The 13,703-nt window shown below is 30.4% G+C and overlaps 1 protein-coding gene and 1 long non-coding RNA gene across 2 annotated transcripts; one reads left to right on the forward strand and one right to left on the reverse strand.

The window, feature by feature from the left end:
* Nucleotides 1-744: 744 nt before the first annotated feature.
* On the reverse strand, nt 745-2,294 carry LOC131612184 (uncharacterized). The gene is made up of 3 exons (XR_009287313.1): nt 2,168-2,294; nt 1,998-2,064; nt 745-1,158 (listed from the first exon to the last, which is right to left on the reverse strand). It is a non-coding gene; the product is annotated as an uncharacterized LOC131612184 (long non-coding RNA).
* Nucleotides 2,295-6,487: 4,193 nt separating this feature from the next.
* On the forward strand, nt 6,488-10,873 carry LOC131609717 (phospholipase A(1) LCAT3-like). Its single transcript, XM_058881504.1, has 11 exons — nt 6,488-6,805; nt 6,889-6,980; nt 7,221-7,348; nt 7,442-7,577; nt 7,688-7,739; nt 7,889-7,989; nt 8,473-8,652; nt 8,804-8,961; nt 9,395-9,449; nt 9,881-9,934; nt 10,274-10,873. Exons 1-11 carry the CDS (start codon nt 6,595-6,597, stop codon nt 10,451-10,453), a joined length of 1,347 nt encoding a protein of 448 aa, XP_058737487.1. The 5' UTR covers nt 6,488-6,594; the 3' UTR covers nt 10,454-10,873.
* The last annotated feature ends 2,830 nt before the right edge of the window (nt 10,874-13,703 follow it).

Here is a 13,703-nt window from a genome sequence, read left to right on the forward strand (position 1 = left end):
TTGTCACATTAGTCTTAAAATTATTTGTTTTTTTTTATAAAAAAAAAATCAATTTAGTGACAAAATACATCTTACATATACAATAAAATAAAATAAAATAAATAAAGCATTATGAGTTCTTCATGAACTATACAATGTTATTTCGCTATCCTTCAGGGATGCTCTGCTTTTGTTACAAACAATGATCTAAAAATTATAACCATCCTTCTGGGATGCGTTAAAATTAAAACCATATATCCTTCTGGGATGCAAAAAGTAATTTCTTCTTTCTCTAATTCAATTCCATCGAATAAACAAAAATAATTCTTTCATGCTTTAAGCCAAATCCACCTTTTAATCCTTTGACACAATTAAATTTATTTGTGCACTATCCATTAAAATTGGAATCATTGTAAAACCACATGTGTTATCCACAACCTCAACAACATCAACCCATCTTACAAAAAGTTGAGTTGCTACCTAAGATTTTTTTTTTATAATATTCTTAAACATACATCAATTCTATGACAAATAAAATTACAATAAAATTACATAATCTTAACCATAAAATTACAATAAAATTATCGAACAATAAAATTACAAAATGTTAAATGTCCTAATATGATTATAAAATTACTGAATATCATAAAAAAATAATCTCCTCCAAATCATACCTGAGAGCGTCGTGCTGATAACGTATTATAAACTAAATGGAACTATATAGAGATCAAAAGATAGGAAGAGAAGAGAACAAGCAACATTGTATTATATTCTTCTCAAAGGTGAACTTTACATTGTAACATGAGTCTTATTTATAGGACCCAAGGAAGGTAGAAAATTAAGTACATTAAAGTGGAATAGGAAGATGAAGAATAAGAAGAGGGATGGACATCCACTAGTATAAATGTTTATAACAAGATGGGTCATATGTGCCTATTTTAATTAAGCTCATGGTGCTCACTGGTGGAAACAATATATCTCCGCGGCACTTGTATTCAGTACAAAGCAACAGAGCCACAATAGCACTTGCACATACCATTTTCTCTTATTCTTCTTTATCTAATAAGCCAAAATAATTATTTCCTGTTATCTAATCTTAGCATCCTTTTCATATAGTTTCTTCTACCAAGCTTCTTCAAGTGTGTGCATGCCCTGAGCGCTTCAGCAACAAAACTCCATCTTCAAAAGATAGGGAACGTTTGACAATTATTATTCTATTTTTGTGAAAAAGTATTGTTTTAAAGTTATTTAAAGGGGGTTTAAAACCCCCGCAATATATCTCTTTTTCTTTAGGGTTAACTTTAACTGACGTGGCGTGACACATGGCAGGCCACGTAAGCCTCCGTTAGTGGAATCTAACGGGAGGGACCAAAAATTGGGACGGAAAATTTTGCGAGGACCATTATTTGAAGAAAAATTTTGTAGGGACTAAAATTGAAAGTTGGCATATTTATAGGGACCTCTAACATATTTAACCCTTAATAATATATAAAAATTACATATATAAATTATGTTTAATAATATTATATCTATTTACCAAAAAATATAACATATCTAAATATTATAAATTTCAAAATATGTTTCGATTTACTAAATTATATTCTTTTTTACTAAATTATATTTCGATTAAAAATATATATATTACCATAAACTAAACAAATTATCTCTATTAAACAAAATCTGTTTTAATAAAAAACATAATATGTTTTATTAAAAAACATAAATATACCTATTTACCATAAATTACTACATAACCTACAATTTATATCACAAAAATTCTATAAAAAACATACAATTTATCTATTATCACAAATATTACATACTACATTAATATATCACAAAAATTCCAGAAAAAACATACAATTATCACAAATATTACATACTACATTAACCTAATAATATTCAATAATCTAATTAATATATCCAAATATTACAGAAAAAATATAATATTTATCTATTAACACAAATATAACACAAAAATATACTTCAAAATATCAGATTTAAAATTATAAAAATACCTCAATCTTCTAATCTCCTCCAATCTTCAAGTACAATTCTTATAATATCTCCTCCAATCTTCAAAATCTTGAATAAAAAAATTAAAATAAGTTAGAATTATAAATCAATACAAATTATAAATAAACTAAATATAAAATATAAAATATAAATAAACTAAATAAATCAATACCTTCAAAAATGGTGTGAGAATGGAATGAGAAGAGTAAGAGAATGAGAAGAGGAAGAGAGAAATACACTATGAGAGAAGAGAGGAAGAATGAGAAATGAGGAAGAGAGGAAGAGAAAATGAAGAAGGGAATATATTTATCACAAACAAATACAGTGTATATTTATCTCAACTTTAAGGTAAAGTTTGTTAAGTGACAAACAAATTCAGTAGCTCACTTATTAGCTAAAACAGTCAATTCTTAAACTAAGCGCAACTTTATTAATTTAATTTTTTCTTATATTGAAAATTAGTTGTGGAATGAAATAAATTAGATTGCTTGTAAAAAACACTCTACTAAGTTTATTGTACCTAAAAACGTACACTCTTAACAAAAAAGATAAATACTAAATCCTTTTGTGAGACCATTCATCTAATTTTTTGTAATAGTAAAAGATATATTTTTAAATTTTTTCCATAAAAAATAAAGTAATTAAATCTTTTTATACACATTTTGAATATAATATTTTTTTTAGAAAAGTAAGAAAGGAGACATTAAATTGAGTGTACAAGATGTGCTAAAATCAGTACACTTGAATTCGAATTTAACTTTATATTATTTAAATTTTAAAGGGTCATTTTAACGAGTGTCTTCGAAATATTAGTTAACCATTTTAAATAAAAAAAATATTCTAGATATAATGTATTGAATACAATTAATATTTTTTAGAAAAATTAATTATTTATGTTTTTAATATATTGAATACACAAAATTTAGATAAAAAATTAACTTTTTAACTTATTAAATTAAACAATATTCAACTTACATTTTTAATCTCTTAACCGATATTTCGAGAACACTTGATAACATTACCCTTATTTAAAGACATTCTTTAATAGAGTATCATAGATGTTTGATTACATGGACAATAAATTATATAACATGTCATAGTCTGACTCAAGCGCCGTGCGCTGAATGATAATATGAACTAAAGAATATGCTGTGTAGATACTTATATCTTCTTGATCTTATACGAGAAGTTTCCGGCAGCAGATAACACGTGGCTGCATTGTTTCTTAATTAAATTATTGAAAATTTAACACATCGTATGTAAATAGTATTATTAAACTGTATTGTGAATAAATACATACATAATGATCGGTGTAAAGAGAGAAACATATATAATTCACTAATATGTCATATAGAGTTACCTATATGAGTCACTAATAGAATGCTCCGTAGTTGGAGATATCATGCAAGCTAGGATAAACTCTTCATTGTAGTAAGTGTAAACTTTCCATTGAGCAAAAGACGAAAAATATTGTGGTATCCAGATTTAAAAATAGATCACAATAAAAGTATTAAAAAATTTATTTAGAAATTATTTCAAAATACTTAGCTTTCGAATATTGTCTAAAAGAGACAAGAGTTTGCAACCAATTATCTTGTCACACATCTCCCCAAAAAAACTCATGGATAATGTCTATCTTTGTGAATTATTTTATCTACATACCACATCAAATACACTCTTATAGATAGTATAATAGTATTTATTAGTATTATTATTATTGAGCTCTAATAGTATTTATGCTATTAGTTTTATTATCCATTATGAATGTTATATAATGTAGTGTCTTTGACACATTTGAGATATCAATGAAATGAAAAAAGTCTTTAATTTTCTTAGTTTATTTTATTTGTCTTCTTAGTGTAGAATTTACAGCTGTTTATTAGCTTTGTTAGGATTCTTATTCTAGCATCCTAACATAAGAAAATAAGTCTCAACCACTCAAAGTGCTAAGAATCCTCCATAGATAATATATGATTTGAATATGAGTTTATAAATAGGGACAATTTTTACCCAACAAATTATTTTTATAGGATTGAGTTATGTCCAACCCACACATTCAAAGACAAAGTAAGTGATATACTTTGTGCTCTTCATCGTCGTGATGAGTCAATGTAGATGTCAAATAAAATGGTATCTAATGAGTTTGTTTGGTGAAAATAACGGTTGTTGAGATTGATAGTTGATAAATTAATTAAATTGTTTGGTAAAACTAGCAGCTCAACTAACTTATAAATGTAAAATGACATAAGACATTTAATACATAAATATTTCATTTTAAATTAAAATAAATTAGAAAAGACAAAAATCAATTTTTGTTAAAATAATAAAGATAAAAAAGAAAGAAAAAATATAACCTGTAAACTATAAGTTAAAATACAATCTGAAGTAACATATGAAAAATAATCTATAAACTAGCAAAATAAGCTATAAATCCGTGATGAAAAAATCGTTACCAAACGGATCTAAATTGTCATTTAAACTTATAAGTTATAAGCTATACGTTATAAACTAACAAGTATATGTCTTATCAAACAGACTAATGTCTCGAGTCATTTAAACCTTCCATGACATTCTAATGTCAGCAAAATATCTTTTTTAACCTTTCCATGATCATCCTCTAACTTATCAATCAACAAGTCAACTGCCTCCACCATATGAATTATATTATAGTCCAATAGCCAGTCACCGATAAATAGGTGGAATAGACATGACACATTGTCTTAGGGATCATCTCACCAATAGATGGATGAAATTGTGATGTCTCAAAGTGCAATCTCTAAATAAATAATGACAACAATCCATTGTCTATATTAGTATATTTAGTCGATGCAACATCTTTCAGATTAGATGTTGTCAATATATCTTGAAACCATGTTTCATCCAATTGCTCCAGTGTATATATCTTTTAACCAAGACTATCCCATTTTAGCGTGTCACAAAATTGCAAAATAAATAAATTATGTACATAATATGTTTAATCATATATCTGATACATTAAAATTAATTAAAAATTCATATTTCTGTTCTATATACAAAGAATAACATGATCAACATAAAAAGACAACACTAATAGATTAAATGCACCATAGCTGCTGAAGTAAGTGATTGAGTCAGTCAATGCTTCTGCCTAAGCTTGAGTTTGAACCTGAGTCTCAACTTGAGAACGATATGTTGCTCGAGAAAAAGAATGAGATCTTGCACGAGACCTATACTAGTATGCAGTGCGAGTGTGTTGTGGAGGAGACAAGATCTTAGTTAAAACTTAAGACAACTACCTTGAATCATACTAAGACGCTTAAGTCTAAGACAATTCCATTGTGTTAACATGAGACAACAGAGATTGTAAACATTCATATTTATTTTCCATTTTATTGTAATTTTGAATAAAATATCAGTTACTATAAATATATTCAAAAAATATCGAAATTAAGTTGCTTAGTGTCATTTTAGAAAGATTCTTTTATATGACACTTATACATAGTTCTAGAAACGTCTCTATGATGATAATGAAAATATAGCTCAAAAGATTCTTCTGAAAATCCGAGATTAGGATTTTTAAAATGATATATATATATATATATATATATATATATATATATATATATATATATATATATATATATATATATATATATATATATATATATATATATATATATATATATATATATATATATATAATAACTATACCTCATATATATTGATACATGATTATAATTTCTTTTTATACTTTGTACTTAGTTTGAATGTAAAATAAGAATTTGATATTCTTGTTTGTTTTAAATATTTTCAAACTAAAACAAATTAACAAAATGAAGAAAAAAAAGATCTAAATGTGCATATACAAACTTACTAAAAGGATTATTATGAAATAAAAAGACAACTGAAATAATCCTCTAATAAAAGGTTTAATATTGACATTTTAGAAGTGCCAAAGACATATTTGAAGGTCAAAAAATTTCCATATTTATGATATCGTTAATTTTTGGACTCGTGGCTCCCATGGTAGAGAGCAGATGAATAAATAAGGAGGGCACACATGCACAATTAGCAGGTATGCTGTTCAATCAAGCAAGCACATGTTAGTCCTTTACTATACAAATTCCAATTGACAATTGAACGGAAATTGCGCCTCATAGAAACAAACAACACAACAAAATCACTCGTTCCGTTTCGGACAAGTAAAAGGCCAGTACCATCATCATCCCTAAAGTAACTCCACCAACCAAACCAATCAATAATAATAACAACAATATGCAGGTGTCCCACACCCCGTATACTTCAATACCGTTGTGGTTCATTATATCATTTATTTTATTTTTATTTTTTAATTAATAAAAAATTGTAATTAGTTGTGTGTAAAATCAAATGTCATGTTCCAGTCTATCCAAATATTTTCTTCCATACCTGTGCATACTCAAGATGTCCAAATAAAAATTGAAAAGCATATTATTATAATAATAATAATTATTATTATTAGTATTATTATAAATAGGTGTTGGTAGTTGCATCCCAGCTCAAACAGTCAAAAAGAAGAGTAACATTACGAGCTAGTGAGTCTGGTTGGTACAGCTAACTAACGACTCCCTCACCACCGCTATGGGTTTGTGTCCGTGTTTCGGCGTCGAAACATCCGAACAACCACCACTAGCGGATCGTGATCCGGTTCTACTCGTATCAGGCATGGGTGGCTCCATTCTCCAATCAAAGCCCAAGAAATTCGGATTAACCACCCGTGTTTGGGTCAGAATCTTCCTCGCTGACTTAGAGTTCCGAAAGAAGATTTGGTCAATTTACAATCCCAAAACAGGTACTACTACACTTACTACTACGATACTCTACTTACGATGATCATTCACTCATTTCTCACGTTAAATTAACATCAATTTTCAGGTTATACTGAAGCGTTAGACACGAAATCAGAACTTGTTGTTCCGGAGGATGATCATGGTCTCTATGCAATTGATATTCTAGATCCATCATGGGTAATAAATAAACCTCAAAACTAAATCATATATCTATTTATTTTTTAAGAGTTTATTGAATATCTATATTTGAGCATAATTTAGATTGTTATTAATTGATATCATGAATATTTAAACGCCTAAAAGTTGTGACACTTCATTATGTTAATCTTCGGTGTTGAACGATTTAATTTGGATTTTTAAATTTGTTTTTTTTAATGATTAAATTAAATGTTTCTTTTATGTTATGTGTGGCTGCAGTTTGTAAAATGTGTGCATTTGACAGAGGTGTATCATTTTCATGACATGATTGACATGCTTGTTGGATGTGGGTATGTTAAAGGAACTACTTTGTTTGGATACGGATATGATTTCAGACAAAGCAATAGGTAATGTCGTTTTATAAACATCATTCGGTTAAGTGCTTATTGAAAACTTGATCCAAACGGGTTCTTAGGTGCTTATTTTGACGTTGTTGATAGGATGGATAAGTTAATGGATGGCCTTAAGCTGAAGTTGGAAACTGCTTACAAAGCCTCTGGTGGAAGAAAAGTCAATATAATTTCACACTCCATGGGAGGGGTTATGATCTTGTGTTTCATGTCACTTTGCAGAGATGTGAGCATAGTTTTTCTCCATCACTATTTATAAAATTTGTGCTATTTCTGCAATGTATAGGTAAGAAAATTAAACCGGAACCGGCTGTTATTTATGTTGTTCCTTCGCAGGCATTTTCAAAATATGTGAATAAGTGGATTGCCTTGGCCTGCCCTTTCCAAGGTAACAAGATTTGTAGAGTTGGTTGATTTATAGTGCCAATCGTACCCAGTTAAAAAACGTTTAATCTTTTGTTTTGTTTGAATCACAAATTTAAAAGGGCTTTAACACTCTTCACTATCTATGCTTGAATATGAACTATACGTGAACAGGAGCCCCAGGATGCATCAATGATTCTCTATTAACTGGATTAGAATTTGTTGAGGGCTTAAAAAGCTATTTTTTTGTATCAAGGTGGACTTTTCATCAATTGGTACATTCTTGTTCTTGGTTAATTTGCCTGTTATTGTCTGAATTGAATGTGAAGATAAATGATAATACTTTAAGCGACAATAATCTTCAATACCCTTTCAAAAGTATTTATCATTGCCTAGGAAGCGGTCAATCCAGTTCAATCCAACTGTCTCTTCGAATGAGTTGGACGTGGACCAGGCTTGAATCCCTTGGAACTAGTGGATATGATCTGCATACAAGACGGAATAGCACTATGAGATCTCCTCCCTTCAACGACCCATTTGAAATTTCTAACGAAGTTATTGAAAGGCTCCACACTGATGAACCTCTTGGGCGCATTTAATAGTGATCCACTTTTGTATGCAGATCACGTCCTCATGTGATTGAGAAACAAAGCTTGGTCACCATTCAACTCATTCCTTTGAGAATGGTCGCGATTTTTATGCCTTGTGTAACTTGTTTTAAAATCACTAATTTTTTTGAGATAATCCTATCACATTAGCTAGTTGAGTGCCCATCAATCTATGAGATGTTGGCAAATCCGGATTATAAATGGAAAAAGAAGCCAGAAATTAAAGTTTGGCGAAAGCTGAACAAGGATGGGAATGAAAATATCAATTTGGAATCTTATGGACCAACCCAGAGTATCTCTGTATTTGAAGGAGCACTGAGGGACAATGAGGTATTTTATTTCAATTATTCTTTAGTTTCATAAATGTGATGTGTGTGGTTATACATGCTGTGAACCTTTGATTTTGCTTGCATTATTACAATTCTATTAAGTATTTTATTGACACATGTGGGACTTATGTTTTTCTTTTTTCTTTTTGCAGCTAAAGTATAACGGGAAATCAATACCACTGCCCTTTAATACAACTATCTTTAAATGGGCTACTGGAACTCGTCAAGTTATAAGTAACGCTAAACTACCAAACGGAGTCTGCTTCTATAACATTTATGGAACATCATTTGAAACACCTTTTGATGTTTGGTATGTGACTAAACTGCTATTGGAAAAACAAGTATTTCTTCAAATTAATATTGTATAAGAGACGAGAAAGTTTGGTAGAAACCGGATCATCTAACAAAACTGATATTGGGATGTTTATCCACCTTACAGCTCTGGTCTAAGATTTTTTCTGCTTATAATCAATAATCAATACTTTACTTTATGAACTTTCTCGATTAGCTGGTGTTGTCTTGTTCCTTTATTACATTTCAAAAAGTTTTTTTTCTTCATGATTTTGCTCCAAGGAAGAAGGGTTATCTCATCATCCTTAAATAAGGATAATTTTATTTCTGACATTTGGGGGGTATACACTGGGTCCATTGTCGTGAGATTTCAGATGAAATATCCTCTGCTAGATTTTCAACAGTTCTTACAATATTTTTCTGACATGTCCTGATGTCCATGCCTAATGCAGCTATGGTTCGGAAAAATCGCCAATTGAGGACTTATCTGAAATATGCAAGACATTGGTGAGCCACTTAAATTTCTTAGACTCCAACGATATAGACTACTTATACGATTCTCATATCTTTATTCTTTAAAAAGAAGCTTAATGATGCTGCCCCATTTGGTATCTTTTTAGAGAAGTCTTAATTAGATTTAGATTTCAAACAACTCCCACACGCAGAGCTCATTAGTTTCCTATGTGGGTCTATAAGTAGAAGTTCTTTTCGCAATAGATAATGCATGCCATATAGTGTCTGCTTGGCATCCTATGCGGGACTATGAGAATGTGAGTTAGAAAAGAGTGAGAAAGCGTCAGATATTTTGTATATAGTGACTGTGTATTTGCTTTTAGTTTTATCCCTGGAATGTCATAACTCTCTCATTTCTTTCTAATTGCAATGTGTGTTATTCATGTATATGTGCATTGAATTAAAAAATTTCTCTATGGTTTCAGCCACAATATTCTTATGTTGATGGAGATGGATCAGTTCCTGTTGAATCTGCCAAGGTGCTCACTTTGATCTTTCTGTATTTTGTACATATACTTAATTGGTAGGGTTGATTTTATCATAACTACTTAGGACTTGGCTATAATGCCCGATTTTAATGTTAAGAGTAATTTTTTTTATCAAGATGTTTAAAGTAGTTAAACAGGTCACTCTAGGATTTTTAAGCTTTTTAAGGAAATTATTTTCTGGCTTTTGAAGATTGATGCATTCTGCAGCTGTATGGATATAGGCCAGATAGATTGATATTTTTTGAACTATCTGATGTTCCCTTAATATCGTAGTTCCAAATTTATCTACTGATAATAATTCCCTATGCTATTTGTCTTTTGATGTCACAGGCCGATGGACTTGAAGCTGTTGAAAGGGTAGGAGTTACTGCTGATCACCGAGGATTATTACGAGACAAAACTGTATTTAAACTTATTCAGAAATGGTTGGATATTGAGCCAGTGGTAAGCAAGCATTCTAAAACATCAAAAGTAGCAGATGTGAATATAATCAACCCTATGGTTCTCTAAATTTGTTCCTTTTGGAAAAACGGTGGATCGTATACATGTGCTTGTGTTCCACATCGATGAAAGGAAAAATATTGTACCATGCTATTCTTTTTAAGAAAACATTCAACAATCCAGGAAACCCCTTTAGCTACCATTATTTGATATTTATGCAGCAGATGGGTTGGTAAATGTCCAGGTAGTCTAAAGCTACTGGATATGGTATAATTTAATTCTGCATCATGTATAGTAGAATTCATTATTGGATAGTGTGTACTATATTCAGTGATCATGGAGTTATGTGTATCTTGTTCTCTCACATCTCCAAGACACTTGGCTGCTGTGTGACTAATTTCCTAGTCCTCAGCATGTAATAATAAATGTATTATTATTGGAGCATTTTTATTATTATGCTCTATATCAATATGTTCGAATGTAAACTAATTTCACAGTGAGAAATACTTATGCTAGTTGAGAAACTGTATTTAAAATATATGAACCAGTCATTATGAATGGTGGTCAAACCCAACTTGTTTAGCTTGACATTATTTTCATTGATTGGCTTTCATGTAATTTAGCAGAGGTATGTGATTGTTTTGATATGCAATGCGGTTGTAACTTGCAAGTGACAGCTATGGTAGCTGTGAAGGTTGCAAATGTATTTGTACTTTGTATGTGCAAGTTATGCTAATATGTATTATCTGTTTATTTTGTTGATTTCTAGTAGATAGCTGTCGGGAGTAATTGGTCGTCTCGTAGTTGTTGATAGTATTGGGATAGATTCAAGTATTGACTTGAAAATATTTTAGGTTTGATATTTGGTATTAGTCTTCTTCGAAGAGAGGTATATATAGTTGAATTCGTCCATTAGACCGCCTACTACATTATTCATACACCAAACCCAATATGGTTGAGTGTGAGAGGGTATATATAGTTGAATAAGGCAAGTCTCATATTGAACAAACAAAATTTGGAGAGTTTATATACACATTTGTTATAACTAAAGTGAAAGAAAACATTAGTATGAGATAGAAAAAAAAATTGTACTACTCTTTTCACAAATATATCTTTACACTAAAATATGAGTTCTATTTTACATAACAAAAATAAACAAGTAAATCATGAAATTAATTAAAGACCTCTAACAATCCACTCACTAGTGGGAATTATAGGAATATGGAAGAATGATGAATCTAGTCCATATATAAGTCCATATATAATTTAGATGCATTGGTTGTTGAATGAATAAAAATAAAATAAAATTTTGTTTATAATAGTGATTAAAAAGTATATATCTTTCGAATTAGATGCTTAAAAGTTCTACTTCCGAGTGACTTTGTAATTTTTTTTAAAGAACTATATTTAGTTACATGTTTTAAAGAGAATTTCTTTGTACAACTTGTAAGGGTGAAAAAAACTCTGAAAATTCCAAAATGTTCTTTGGAAATGCATCTCCGGAAACACTCTGTTTACACATGAACGTTAAATTTAAACATTTAGTGATATTTTCAGAGATGTATTTTCGAAAATATTCTTTTTATACCACCTTGTTGCATGAACTATTTCATTCACCTCATTTCACCATATAACCAAAACCCTCCAAAAACTTCATCCACTGTCAATCGATTTTTCGTCTTCAAACCAAGTTTGAAATGTTTTATCATGTCAAAGAGAGCATAAAAAGCTGCAACTTAAGGTAAATTTTACTCATTTCATAGCATTGAAGCTGATTTTTGGATAAAAACTACATCTCTTCGGAAATGCATTTTCGAAACCCACATAAATTATTTCGGAAGTGCATTTTCGAAACTGTTTGTTACAGAAACATAATTCTTAATAGATTTTCTGTTTTTTCCCGTTTTAGATATGGTGCACCCCGACATGTTTCCCAAAGCTGTTTCAGACAAGGAGAATGATGATGCTAAGTCGGATGAGGTGAAAGACGATGTTAAAATGATTGTTGTCCAGATAGATGTTCGACAACAATTTACAAATGATCAATTTTTTAATGCTCGTCAACATATGCGTGAATGGGTCCGAATGGAAGCTAGCAAACTCGGGTTTGACGTTGTCATTTGTAACGATGAGATGCGAGAGAGGTGGAAAATATGTTTCAAAAATTAAGAAGTTAAAACATGATGACACCGGATTGAGAAAATGTGAATGTTTGTTTAAATTGGGCGGATCATGTAGGGTGGATGATACGTAGTAGTTTTCTGTCATTTCTGGTAAACATAATCATGCCCTGGACACCAAGCTACAAGGTCATCCAATTGTAGGTCGACTTAAGCCGGAGGAGAAAGAGATTATTTTGGAAATATCGATAATCAAAGTTATGCCGAGAAACAAACTTGCAAATTTAAAACGGAAAAGACCATAAAGTATTTCAGATATCAAGCAGGTATACAATGAACGTTATAAACATACTTTCCTTTGTTTCACCTTTAAAAACTGCAAAGGCTTTTGGAATCATTTGTTCATTTGGATCTCTTCCTATGACTGCCAATATTTGTCCTCCATATAGGCCCTTCAAAAAACAACCATTAAGTCCAATTATAGGTATGCAAAATTTGAAACTCTCTTTCCATGTTGCATAACATCAACATTTATGCCTCCAACCTCAACCTCAGTCATTGGAACTACACCCTTATTACCAGCCATATTCAAGTCAGTTACACCATCTTCTTTACCAATGATAACTTCCTCAACCAGTTTTCCAATGACATCTTCTTCATCAACATTAAAAACAACATTATCTATGATTTGGGTCTCATCCTCCACAAAACCATCATAATAATCAGGTTGAGAAACTAAATATCGTACATACAAATGGACATGCTTATGTACCTTACATAAATCAACTATCTCTTGGGCGCCGTTATCAATACTCAAAGTAAACATACCAATTGTGGGGTCCTTGTATAGTACTATTCTAGATTCCTTATATCCCAGTTATTTAATTATCCCTAACACCTCAAAATAGCTCCATTTATCTACATCACATTTCACCTCACCAACTAATCCCTCATAACTAGAGTTAACACCACCTTCAAGAAAACCTCCCTGGTGTATAACTACATGAACAAATTCATCCATATTTTACCTAAAAATTAAAACATTTTGAATCAGTAACACAAAACCCTAAATATATGACAAAACTCAAACTATAAAAACCCAGAAAAACCTGATTAATCCCTAAAACATGACGTACACATTAAAATGAAAACCCAGAAAAAACCCTAAAATGCAAACCCAGAAAACCCTAAAATAGAAT

Source organism: Vicia villosa, linkage group LG6 (genome assembly GCF_029867415.1).
Source record: "Vicia villosa cultivar HV-30 ecotype Madison, WI linkage group LG6, Vvil1.0, whole genome shotgun sequence".
In the NCBI taxonomy this organism is placed as follows: domain Eukaryota; kingdom Viridiplantae; phylum Streptophyta; class Magnoliopsida; order Fabales; family Fabaceae; genus Vicia; species Vicia villosa.

Bases quoted from the DNA above. Each gene is read 5' to 3' on its own strand.
- LOC131609717 (XM_058881504.1), top strand. From the start codon at position 6,595: ATGGGTTTGTGTCCGTGTTTCGGCGTCGAAACATCCGAACAACCACCA. The intron at 6,981-7,220 runs GTAATAAATAAA...GTGTGGCTGCAG, and splicing joins ATATTCTAGATCCATCATGG to TTTGTAAAATGTGTGCATTT. The intron at 9,935-10,273 runs GTGCTCACTTTG...TTGATGTCACAG, and splicing joins TTCCTGTTGAATCTGCCAAG to GCCGATGGACTTGAAGCTGT.